The 13494-nt window shown below is 37.6% G+C and overlaps 1 protein-coding gene across 2 annotated transcripts; it reads left to right on the top strand.

The window, feature by feature from the left end:
* The first annotated feature begins 2163 nt into the window (after positions 1-2163).
* On the top strand, positions 2164-10511 carry LOC119798436 (ADP-ribosyl cyclase/cyclic ADP-ribose hydrolase 1-like). Of its 2 annotated transcripts, XM_038307919.1 has the most exons (10): positions 2164-2366; positions 2633-2706; positions 2793-2916; positions 4214-4340; positions 4418-4553; positions 5959-6041; positions 6139-6212; positions 6293-6385; positions 9361-9447; positions 9937-10511. In XM_038307919.1, the coding sequence occupies exons 2-10, from the start codon at positions 2658-2660 to the stop codon at positions 10034-10036; spliced, it is 873 nt and encodes a 290-aa protein (XP_038163847.1). In that variant the 5' UTR covers positions 2164-2366; positions 2633-2657; the 3' UTR covers positions 10037-10511. The 2 variants fall into 2 exon arrangements, with proteins under 2 accessions (XP_038163847.1, XP_038163845.1); XM_038307917.1 differs by lacking the exon at positions 2633-2706.
* Positions 10512-13494: the final 2983 nt, after the last annotated feature.

Raw genomic sequence — 13494 nt, 5'->3', positions numbered from 1 at the left:
AAGTCTCCCATTTACGCTCTAATACAGCATCTATTCACCAAATAACATGGAAAACAAGTGATTTCATATTTAGAAATGGATTCTATATCACTGCTGGGCATGACCCCTCCCTTGACAGACATCCATGATAGACTTTCAAAATAAGACTAAAGGGACTCTACAAAATAAAAGCCTCTTTCTTACATACACTCATTCATTGTGCCGTATGGCTCGTAGCTATGACCCAAACTCAACCAATTTCTTCAAATTACACTACCAAGGCCTGTTGACCACACACCTCAGTGCATATTTCTTAATCAGGTTCTAAGATTTACACTGTAATAAAGCATCTGCTAACCTCGTAACATGCAGCCTAAGCCTGCCAACGGTGCTGTCATCAACACAGCGGCTCATAACATGCAGGTTAGATTTTTTGATGAATTCAGCTCCTTAAGTTTTGTTAGCTCTCTTTTTATAAGCTTCTCTCTCTGTCCTTCCTGTGCTTCTTATGGTCAGTCTTGTACTTTGGTTTGTGGATTTTCAGGCCTCTAAGAATGACACTGTTTTCTCTTTGCTGATCAACTGACACGTTTTAATTAATTTCAAATTTTTTTTCAAGTCTTGACATTTCCACATATGATTTAAGACTTTAATACTTATTATACATATTCAACATTTATCTTCCTATCCTTAAGCTACTCATTTTTGTCTTCAACTAGTTAAGATTCAACTTTTTTACTGTTTATGTTACCGTTTTTGCTATTTTATTAAACTACTGCATATTTTTTCCAATTTTGGCTTGATTCTGCTCTCTTTCTGGAAAGGCATTAAGCTTTTCTGCTTGCTGTTATTTGATAACATGTCTGCCATGTTTCTGCTGTTGGCTTCAGCTACTTTTAAGAAACTATTTAGACATTTTTTTTGCTATTCCATACCATTCCAGCAGCTTTGACTTTAAATTTCAGCTTGTTTCAACCATTTTAACCTTACAGCTTACAGTTTAGCGTACAGCATTCACACTGCATTTTCGCAGGAAATGCAACTTTTTCTAGTTATTATTATTTTCCTAATCCTTGACTGATCATTTTTAATCTATTGTGTATAATAGTATAGATTAAATTCATCATCCAGCTGCTGCTCTGCAGAATTCTCTCTCCAAGAGCTGAATCACGCCATCTAGCGGAAAATCACCCGGCTTTTTCAAATCATTCGAGAATGTGTACAAAACAACAAAAATGGCGCCTGCAATGCTTGTGGGTCGTTTTCAGCGAATGTCGGTGATTTTAAAGTAATTTTGAGTGATAAATAATTTTTTTGCCCGGCGGGCAAATGCAATGAAATTTGTACTCTCCCGACAATAAAAACTACGTGCCCCGGGCGATCGGGCAACGGTTAACATCAATCCCAATACTTGAGATTACTCCTTCAGGGTGCCTGTAGACTAAAATACCACTTTACTATGAAAGCTTGTGTATCAGTTCAGTTCATGTATGGGTACTTAAATGCATGAACTTACAGCATGGTGATTTACTATTTATTTCAGTTTTTGCTTTTAGTCACAGAGTTTTTTAGGCAATTAATTACACCCTGAGTAAACATTGGATGTTTTTTTTTTTTTTTATGGAAAAGTATAAATATTATATATACCCAGACTTACAAAGTATTATCAGTCTACTCACAGTTCCATTTCTTTAATATTAGTATATTATATTGCTTTGCTGTAATGTTAAGGAAATTCCCACTTACTGCTGTAACTGATCTTACAGTTCAGATTGTAACTCAAGGAGTAAACTTAATTTTCTGATGTAAGAAACCTTCAAATCTAGAAAGTATGCAAGATTGCTGGCTTAACCTGCTTTCCCAGCAAAGTGTTAACTATTTTTAACACATTATCAGAAGACATTTCTAATGAAAATATAACAAAATCCCTTAATTCAGAAATTGGATCTCTAAGTCAGTTTTATAAATTTTATATTTCAAATAATGACGCATAATGAATGATGAAATATTGTGTACTGGGTGATGAGAGTAAGTTCTCCATTTCTGTAAATGTTTATTATCTTAAGTATTATGGTACAATTTCTCGGACAACAGCAGACACTGTTTAGGGAGATTCCTACCAGGACCCTAATTGGAGTCATGTGGATCTTCTTTTGGAAAGGAGGAAGGAAACGCACCGATCTTATTTGTTTTTCAGAGATGCCTTCCTATGTTCATAGGAAGAAGATGTGTTAAAAGAATCTCAAAAACCCATAGCCCTGAGAGGAAACTGCAGCATTTCATTGGACAAATTGGAAAGAAATACGTTGACAGCCAACTTGGAGCCAGTTCTTTTCCTTTTACAGCTGTGGAATTTCTTTGCAGCTCAATATTTGATATGATAGAGGGTAAGTTCTGCATGTCTTAAGAACTTCTTCCAAAATATATTTTACCTTCATGTACAAAAACAAAGATGAGTATATGAGTTAAAAAATGTGTTTTATTTATTTTTTGTTGCATTTGAACTCAGATTTTATAAAGCAACAAAAACCAAAAGGTGACAGAAAACAAGACATTTGAGTTGTTAAAAATATGCCTATAGCTTTGAGCTATGTTGAGAATGAATATGAACACCTGTTTTTGATGTCAAGTTAAAACAAGTTTCTTTTCAAAGACTCTGGTGTGAGATTCCCACCATTATGCCTTCTATGAAACCAGCCTGCTTGTTAATAATCAGCTTCACAATATGTAAGTAGTTGCAAAGCATTCTTTCACAAAGTACGCCACTTTTAAATGTAACATCTGTCTTTTTTCTTTTACTTCTTTACCCAAAGGGCTTATTGTGCCTCATCTCTGTCTGGCATCTGTGCAAGCCATGTTTGGGACAACTCCCAACATTAAACACATTGTGATAGGAAGATGCTTCACTTACACCACACTGGTTCAGACTGGTTCAAGGTAATGGACTGTGAACAGATTGCACATCTATTATCACATTTCATGCCTTTATCGTAAAATACAATAAATCCTTTTATTTTCCTTTGAAAGGTTGAAGCAAAACTAGATTAGTTTAGGTGCCAACATTGATTAAATGTTAGAGAGAAGTTTTGAAATCCTCACTTTTTAAACTTAAACATAACCTACAGAAACTTAAAAGACAGCTTTTAATGTTTAAAATTAAAAATCTTATTTCCACTGTAGGACTCCTGCTTCAGGTGACAGAGCCTTTGATCATGTCAGTTATGCTGTACATATCACTGTGTTCAGAGCAGTTAGGAAAGCTAATTGTGCTGAAACCACAAAGGTTGGAAAAGCTACTACTACTTTGTAATTGCGACACATGGAAACTGCAACATGCAAAAAAAAAGTACAATAGGTTGTTGAAAAGGTATAACTCTAATTTCCAGCCATGAGGGACAGAGCAACAGAATATCTGTGTTCTGAAGAGTTCTTCATGTGTGGAAAAAGCCTTAAGTTGCAAATTCTGTTTTTAAAATGTAAAAGCAAAGGTTTAGAAAATACAAAAAAAAAAGATTATTTAAGTAATTTTTTTAGAAGCAATAAAGTCTGCTTCAAATGAATAGAAAATAAAAAGAGCCTTGTTCGAACAACTAACAAAAGGTAAAATGTGGGTGTCAACCTCTAGGACCAGTACTGCATCCATAACTACATCCATTCCCCACTGCAATTAGACTGCTGAATGTTATGTAAATGGGTTATTTTATAAAAATAAAAATGAATGTTAGAACTGTAAATATACAGTCATATGTTTATATTACTGTTATTATGTATTTATTACTGTTTTCAAGGCTGCACTTCACAAAAATAAAACTGTCTAGAGCTGTTGTAAACTAATTTTCTTGTATACAAAATGACAAAATAAATCTGTCTAAGTCTAATAAGGCTTATGGGGTTTAGCACGTTAGCATGTTCTCTCTTTACAATAAAAAAAATAAAAAGAGCATCTGTACATTCTGTTTGTATTACGGGGAAAACACCTGATAGCCTATAAAAAATGTTGGGAAAAACTTCCAAGTGGACAGGTTTCTAGTAAACTAGCACTAATATTCTGAAACACAGGGTATATCTCTTTAATGGAGAAGCTGGCTCTTCACATGGTGCTGGATCCAAGCATATGACTAAACAGTTAAACGGAAGCATTTAAATTGACCAAAAATCACCTTTTGATAGGAAGAAAATAAAGTTATTCAAATACACACGTAAACCTACCGTAATGACTGTCTTTCGTTTTTAGGTATGACTGTGAGGAGATCTGGAGGCAGTTTGAAAAAGCGGTCGTCCAGCGGTCCTCTTGTAACGTGACAGAAGAACATTATTTCAAAATGTTTAACATGATGCCACAAATCTGGCCATGTGATAGGGTGTGTTCTATTGTTACTTGAATTCTAACATAACATTTTTAAATCCTTTAGTAAATTTTTTTTTTTTTTCTCAACAGTTTCTTTTTTGGAGTAAAACCAGGATGTTGGTGCACAGCTATGCAGCTGTTTTTCGCCATTTCTGGACACTAGAGGACACTTTGGTTGGTTACTTATTCAATGACCTCATCTGGTGTGGCCAGGAGGAAGACTCCGGTGAGCAGTTTTACTTCTGTAACACAGAACAAATTTTAAAAAGTTCATTTTGAGGATTATTAGTAATGTGCTTTGGAGTTTATGAAGATTTCACCATGTTGCAACCACAACTTAAAGCATTTTACTCTGACTTTCTACCATAAGCTGATAAAAACAAAACACCTGTTTTTGAGGAGAGAAAATGGGATGTTTAGCTTTCAAATATTTAGAACATATCTGAAAACTGTGGTGTTCATTTGGATTTAGTTCCCTGAGCCATTAAATATTTGATTCTTAACTGGATTTTGATATATCAAGGCTATTCCAACATCTTATCCCTGACCTTGCTGTTGTTTTCCTTAGTCTTGATGCTGCTTGTTCACTGCTGTTGTATACTCTAATTATTTTTTAGATAATTACATCACAGTGGACCTCATTTTGTAATAAGGAGATCTTTGAATGTAATTGGTTGCACTGGATTTTATTTCCAGATAACAGAAGTTAGGATACTACTGCACACATAGAAAATAATTTATTGGTTTCTTTCCACATTATAGTTATCCATTACTTTAGCTTAATCTGTCATAAATAAATACATTCTTTAGACAAAAAATTTAAAAGAAATATAAATATTTAATTTTCATTTTTCCTTTATGCTTAAAGAGTTGAAGGTTTTAAAGTATATGTATAATACAAAGCAGACACAAGAAAAACATAACAATAAAAGAAAGGTGGCACAGATGGAGACAGCTGAAATGAGCAGAGTTGGATCAGAATGATATGTAAACTAAGAGACACTGCGAGAGATGTTTCAAATTCTTCGAGTATATGGTGGATTGATCCACGCATAAGTTTAAGGAGAAGGTCAGTCTGTCCAGGTCACATATTTCTTTCACAACTGCAATCCGCTCCTCTTTGAATGTGGAATATTTGGGTAGATATTTGCTTACAAAACTTTGAACTTGTAACTAACTTTGTTTTCGTCAATCAAGTATTTATCAGCCATAGTGTTTGTGAAAGCAGTGTTACCAATTAATAGCCTCGATACCTATCCCTGGTTTCATTTTCTGCACTGCATCTCGCCAGTAGGGTGTATAATTGGACAGTCCTGGAAAACATGGAAATAATCCACCTGAATATTTCCACACTCTCTCCAGCACCTTTCTCTTATGGAGCCTTTCTGATCCTTTTTAATTTTGAAAGTAATAAAAAATCTAAATTCTTCCAAGAAGATTCTCTCCAATAACCAGAGCTGGATGTGCTCATATCAGTTTTACAAAGGTTTAGCCAATCATCTTCTGAAATTATTATTTCAGCTTCTTTTTCCCATTTTGATCAGAAGTCAAACATTTTGATTTGTGCATCCCTAAAGATAATTATTCCTGCAATGAATAAATCTAACTGCAATAATGTCTATTTGATACAGACTTTGATTTCAACTATTGTCCAGCATGGTCAACATGCAGAACCCATCCAGTTTACTCCCTGTGGAAGCATGCCTCAAAAAATGTAAGTCCCATTTTCCATTGTCTCTATTTCTTCTCTCCTTTTCTTCAGAGGATTACTTGCAGATATGCTCATCTGAATCCCAACTTCTTTGTTTTAGTTTGCAGAGATGGCATGCGGCAACATCACTGTGTTGCTAAATGGGTCTATTGTTAATGCATTCAACAGAAAAAGGTAAATTAGAAAGGGTGAGAAGAATATTTCACTTATTTTTTTCTTTGTTTCAAACTTAAATATTTTTCTTTTTCTCACAGCATGTTTGGAAGTGTTGAGCTAGACAGCCTGAATCCCCAAAGAGTGAACTATGTCAACATTAAGGTGGTGACAAATCCAGAGGGACCGCACATGTAAGAATAACGGAATAAAAAAAAGCAAACTATTTTTTCATAAAATATAATGTCATACTGTAACCAATAAGAGCTCTCTTAAGTAGTCTTTCCCTTAGGGTAGGAAATGTGGCATCAAATGCCAAGATTTAGCAGTGGGTTCCAATCAATCTCAGTGGAAAATATCTAGAAGAGATTTTTATTCTTCATTGAGAATGTTTAGGCAGTTTAAGATGTTGATTTTTAATTGTGTTGATTTAGTTTCATTAATGTTGTAATTGCATTCTTAAAATTCCACTAGTCTGGACGACTGTTTTAAATGTTGAAATTGCACTGTTTCAATGTGTAGGTTTGTAAGATTTTTATCGCATATTTGAGTAGTGAGTATATTACCAGATCTGTGTTGGATGTGGTGTATATGAAATGCTGTGTAATTGTTGTTTACAAGTCATAACAACCTTATCTTTTTTCGGTACAAATTCTAATGCGGTACAACATAATGCACTTTTACTATTAATGCTATATTTGTTTATACACTATATTGCCAAAAGTATTTGCTCACCCATCCAAATTATTGGAATCAGGTGTTCCAATCACTTCCATGGCCACAGGTGTATAAATTCAAGCACCTAGGCATGCAGACTGTTTTTACAAACATTTGTGAAAGAATGGGTCGCTCTCAGGAGCTCAGTGAATTCCAGCGTGGAACTGTGATAGGATGCCACCTGTGCAACAAATCCAGTCGTGAAATTTCCTCGCTCCTAAATATTCCACAGTCAACTGTCAGCTGTATTATAAGAAAATGGAAGTGTTTGGGAACGACAGCAACTCAGCCACGAAGTGGTAGGCCACGTAAACTGACGGAGCGGGGTCAGCGGATGCTGACGCGCATAGTGCGAAGAGGTCGCCAACTTTCTGCAGAGTCAATCACTACAGACCTCCAAACTTCATGTGGCCTTCAGATTAGCTCAAGAACAGTGCGCAGAGAGCTTCATGGAATGGGTTTCCATGGTCGAGCAGCTGCATCCAAGCCATACATCACCAAGTGCAATGCAAAGCGTCGGATGCGGTGGTGTAAAGCACGCCGCCACTGGACTCTAGAGCAGTGGAGACGCGTTCTCTGGAGTGACGAATCGCGCTTCTCCATCTGGCAATCTGATGGACGGGTCTGGGTTTGGCGGTTGCCAGGAGAACGGTACTTGTCTGACTGCATTGTGCCAAGTGTAAAGTTTGGTGGAGGGGGGATTATGGTGTGGGGTTGTTTTTCAGGAGCTGGGCTTGGCCCCTTAGTTCCAGTGAAAGGAACTCTGAATGCTTCAGCATACCAAGACATTTTGGACAATTCCATGCTCCCAACTTTGTGGGAACAGTTTGGAGCTGGCCCCTTCCTCTTCCAACATGACTGTGCACCAGTGCACAAAGCAAGGTCCATAAAGACATGGATGACAGAGTCTGGTGTGGATGAACTTGACTGGCCTGCACAGAGTCCTGACCTCAACCCGATAGAACACCTTTGGGATGAATTAGAGCGGAGACTGACAGCCAGGCCTTCTCGTCCAACATCAGTGTGCGACCTCACAAATGCGCTTCTGGAAGAATGGTCAAAAATTCCCATAAACACACTCCTAAACCTTGTGGACAGCCTTCCCAGAAGAGTTGAAGCTGTTCTAGCTGCAAAGGGTGGACCGACGTCATATTGAACCCTATGGATTAGGAACGGGATGTCACTTAAGCTCATATGTGAGTCAAGGCAGGTGAGCAAATACTTTTGGCAATATAGTGTATGTATTATATTCCCAATACAACACCTTGCAGCCCAACAAAGTTGTTCATATCTGTCATGAACCAAGGACAGATGGACCCAGTATTCAGGAGAGACAGTCAGTAGGAAAGTTCAAAAGGTTTATTAAAATAAAAACAAAACAAAAGCGGAGCTGTGGCTCGCGGACACTGCAGGCAGGGGGGGCGGGGCACCGCCCAATCTCAGACACTCTAGGGAGGAAACACAGGTAAGTGACCACGATCAACCAATAGAAGATTAACTGTGTTGGTCACTTACCTGGTTTAACAGTCCAGACCACAAGTGTCCCAGTGCTGCAGTCCCAGAGGTGATGGTGGAAGCTGATCCTGGTCAGGGATCCAGAACAGACAGGAACAGACAGAAACAGGCAGGATCCAGATCAGGCAGGAACAGAGACAGGAGGCAGGGTCCAGACTTCCAGGCATCCACAGGCTTCCAGGAGGGTTCAGAGTCTTACTGGGACCAGAAGCATGACCAGGTGGTCACGCACAGGAGCAGACAGGATCAGGTGCAGACAGGCAGGCTCAGTGGAAGAGGGTAGCCGAGACAGGACGTGGAACCGGAACTTGAAGCAGACTTTAAACTGGTCTCCTCCCTGGAGCCAGGCTTACTTAGATAAAAACTGAACCTCCCCCCATAATGAGCCAAAAACCCAGAGGACTCCGCAGGGGAGGAACAGTGGACGATCAGGAGACGAGACAAACACTAAAACCCTCTTTCCACTGGCTGCTAGGATCCAGGACATGAACCAAATAAAAACTGAACAGAAAGACTGACAGAAAGACAAGCAATGATCTGGCCCTGAATGCTCAGGCTGAACTGAATATAAACCAGAGCATCCAGGTGAGGGGAATAAATTATAATTGAGGCAGGGAAAGAAGAGGGCAGGTGAGAGGAATTACTAATTTGGGGAGAGCAAACAGGCCAGATCATGACAATATCAATACAATTTCATCAGTAAAATTTACATTCCTATTGAAATTCAAAAAAATAATTACCTATTTTTACTAAAGTTTAAACTATGTAATGTCATTTTTTACATCACAAGTGTACAGAATGACTATGATGTTATATAATTATGCGTTCAATATTTTGAATATTATAAACATATCTTTTTTGAAAACTTTATACTATTTCTATTTTAATATCAGCTACTTCCCAAAAAGTTAAGATGCATTATTTGACTTTTGTGCAGAGAATCATGCAGTCGAGGATCTGTCGTCGAGCTCATCCAGATACTCTGTTCACGAGGTTTCCGATGGACCTGCACAGACAATGACCTGTAAGGGACAGATTAAGATCTTTTTAGTCACCATAGAAATTTGACCATTCTCACTTCATTGTACTTGCCTCATTCACAATGTCACTTTCTATTTAATATTTCCTTTGATTTTAATTTTTGTCTGTTTTTGGCTATAAGGCTCATGAATTGTTTAAGAAGCACAAGTTCTTAGTTTTTCTTGGCCTTCAAATGTTTAAAATCTCAAATAGAGTCTTGATGTGTCAGTGTGCTTTGAAGCACAGTGTTAAATTCTATTTAAATTGTCATCAGGTTAGGCCTGATTGAATATATGAACCACTTCAACACATTTTATATTTAACTGAGATGAAGCCATATGTTTATACATATTAAGTCTTTTATCATGATCATTTTGACACTGTGATCAATCTACAGTAGTCAAAATACAATTCAATGAAAATGAACTTTATTTTTAGACTTTGAGACAATCAACTCTGAAAATTTACCTTGACTAAAATTACTTTTTCACAGGACTTTAGTGATCCTTCAGTGCATCCAAGACCTGAATCAGCCCAGCTGCAAGATGTTGGCAAACAGCTTGTTGCAACAAAAGGACCTAACTACCACCTGAATCCTTTCCTGAAGCCATGTACTCTGGTGTTAATATTTCATGCCTTAAAATACCTCTGTGAGTTAGCTAATGTCATTTATTAGAAACAATGTTTGCGCCAACCTCCAAGACACATTACATATACAGCATTTGTTCCACATTATGTTGTATATAATTAAGGGATACTAATAATTGAACTTTATTGATCCCACAAGAGAATGGGAATGGAGAAATGTACCTCTGCATTTAATCCATCTCCTTGTGGACCAGTGGGCTGCCATTGTGCAGCACCGGTGGAGCAGTGTGGGGTTAAGGGTCTTGCTTAGGACCCCAGAGTGGAGGCAGTGGGAACCCAGGTACTTGCAACCTTCTCAGAGCACAAGCGCACTGCTCTAACACATTAGGACAACACTCCCCCAGTGAGATGGCTCAGAATTCAGAATGTCTTGCAATTTGCTCAGCATATCCAGTTACCAATAAAGCAGTTCTTCAAATACTGCTGTATTTTATTAGTAGTTATTATAGTTCTACACACTTGATCTTTTTCAAAATAAAGTCTTACAACTGCTCAACAATGCACATCTGAACTCCTAATAATTCAGAATGACTTCCTGTTGAATCTAACCCTCAGCTAAGAGTGAAAACATTCACTGTTTCATCTTTAGATGAGTCATGAGAAAAAAAAGAAAGTTTAACCTTTAAGCTTTAAAGGAGCATATCGTATTGTCCAAATTTTTTGAGAAGTTGTCCCCAAGAAGGTAAAAATGTACATTACAATCAACCCCTGTGATTGTTTAGAGGCATAATTTCTTTAAAGAAAATAGAGTTATAAATATTGAAGTTGTTTTTTTTATTGAACTAATTGATATTTGACTCAGAAATCAAAGGTTTTAGGGGAAAACTTAACAATTAAAAGTTTGCTAGTTTAGTCTTAGTTTATATCAGTCATTATTTTTTTGATAGGGTACGGAAAAAAAGAGCAGAGTTGATTACTGTAATAAAGGAAGTAAATGCCTGAGGAGAGTATTCTGTCATCAACCATGACTGGGTAATAATTGAATTATTATAAATATCTGACCATACTTTTATATCCCCCCTAAAAAGGGGATTAAAATAAGCAAATGAGTAAACTTTTTTGCATAGCACTTTCCACAGATAGGGGTCACAAAGTGCTTCCCGCGTTAACACATAAGTACAAACAGTACTATTAAAAACAACAAGAATATCTCATATTAATATCAGGAGGAAAATTATTTGATGTTTTATTTTACTGGAATATCCTAGGCCTAAAGTAAGAACAGGAACTGCCTCCTCCCCCTTCTATTAATCCCTGCCAGTGACAGTGCAGGAACACTGATGGTTCTCCAGGTGCAGGATTTGGTGCTTTGGTGAGCGCTTTTTCATTTGAGGCGGCTGCCGGGCCCCTGAGGGGTCCCCACTAGGTGGTGATTTGCCCCTAGACCTTGGACTCCTGGACTCCCATCCGGGTTAGCCATTGGTGTGACCGTCTGTCGATGGAGCCCATGGGCTCGTTGATTGAGCCTGTGGGACCTTGGCACTATGGCCTCTGGGGTTCAACCCAAAAGGGCCCATCAGGGACTGGGCTCTTTTAGGATTTGGCCCCTCAGGTACTCTCATCTGCCTTTCTCTGGTGGGGTGCGGTCATCTCTATGCCTGCTCTCCTTGTGTCCCACTGATCTTGAGTACCTCTGAATATGTGGGATGACATTGCATCTTTTTCTGTCCAGGACCTGTAGGGTGAGTTTGAGACCACCCACACCTGCTGTCAATCATACTTTCATTCTAAAGAAGCCTTGTTAATGCTTTATACACGAGCATGCCCATGCATGCATGAATACCATAGAAGTTTGCTCCCAGGTTTTCACTGATGCACACTAATGCTAAATACTAAGCTACAGACACAGATATATACCAGCCTGAATAATATTATGTAATCACCATAGGTTTTGACTTCCACACACATGGATATCTAGGGGATAATAGTTGCTCTGGAAGCCTTTTTTATATTTAGCAAGTAAGTAAGTGAGTAAGTAATGTCTACTTCTATAGCACCTTTTACAGACATTGAGGTCACAAAGTGCTTCACAAATTTAAAATACAAATAAAATACATCTACAGTCACAAAAGACATTGTCATTAAACACTTTGGTAGTCTGTTGTCTTCTTGTTGATGTTGGTATGTTCCCTGTTTTCTGTCCCTCTCGTCTCATACAGGTGGGGGAGGAGACTCATTGGAGTTACTGCATATCTTCTGTGTTGTCTAATTTTTGTACACCCTTTCCTGTCTATCGCTTTCTCTCTCCCCTTAGTTCTTATCCCCTCTTTTTTTCTCACCTCCTTTTCTGTCTGCCTGTCTGTTGTATATGATTTTACTCCTTAAATAATTTTCAATAAAGTTTCATATACAGGTATCAAGCAGAACCTCATAATGGTTTGCTTGTGAATTCAAATCTGCTATCCTGTACAGTAGCTCTTGGACATCTATTCCCAGAGCTATATTGGCAAAACAGGACATACAAAAAAATAATTTTATCTGCGATATAGAAGAAATCATCTGAAACCAAGTTCTGGAGGTTAAAGACAGGAATGTGGTTGTGAAACTTTTCAATGAGCTGTTTCTTTCTGTAGCCGATAGACATGCACCTTGAGGAGATTTACTGTAAAGGCCAACAAGTTCCCATAGGTTGATGCAGGGTTTAATCAGTGTATGGCACACAGAGACTTACTAAAAATTAGGCTTTTACTTGTAAATTCCTAGAACATGGCTGCAAGGGGAAAAATGAGTCGTTGGGCTCCACTTAGGCACACTGTATTATGCTATATTTATTTTTTATTAATGAATGGTTGAACCTACTATTTCTCTTTATAAAATCAGGGCAGCCTGGCGTGTCTGAACGGTGTTGTGCACACTAAACTTGATCATTTTTGACATGGACATGTTGATTTCTATAACGGGCTATTAGAGCAATGCTGACGAAAAAAAGTATGGGGGACAAATTTGTTCCCCTCTTCCTCACAAAGTCAGTGAAGCTGAAACGTCAAGACCAAAAAATTTAAAATTTTGATTATAAAGTCAAAATATAGTGTGGTGAATAAAGTTGAAATGTCCAAATTACAGTTAAATAGTTTATAAGAAAAGTTAAAAATGGTTTTAGGAAGTCAATAATAACGCTGAGGAATGAAAGACATGAGCTCAACCACATGATATCTGCCAAGGTTTGTAAACCTACATTTTCTGAAAGTTAGCTTTTTATTGACGGCCATTTTCTTTTTCTGAGCATCTGAAAGTCTGTGCAAGAATGAAGCAAACAGTGCTTGTTGTTGACAATTTGACAGTTTGATTGGATGTTTGCTGATGCTGTAATTAGTTCACCTAATTCATTTAAAATGAATTTGAAGAGGAAGTGCATATTTTTTTAAACATTGTTGAAACCATTTGATTATGAATGTATTGTTCA

Source organism: Cyprinodon tularosa, unplaced genomic scaffold (assembly GCF_016077235.1).
Source record: "Cyprinodon tularosa strain WSP-4 unplaced genomic scaffold, ASM1607723v1 ctg623, whole genome shotgun sequence".
In the NCBI taxonomy this organism is placed as follows: domain Eukaryota; kingdom Metazoa; phylum Chordata; class Actinopteri; order Cyprinodontiformes; family Cyprinodontidae; genus Cyprinodon; species Cyprinodon tularosa.
This window is presented reverse-complemented; position numbering and strand designations above follow the sequence as displayed.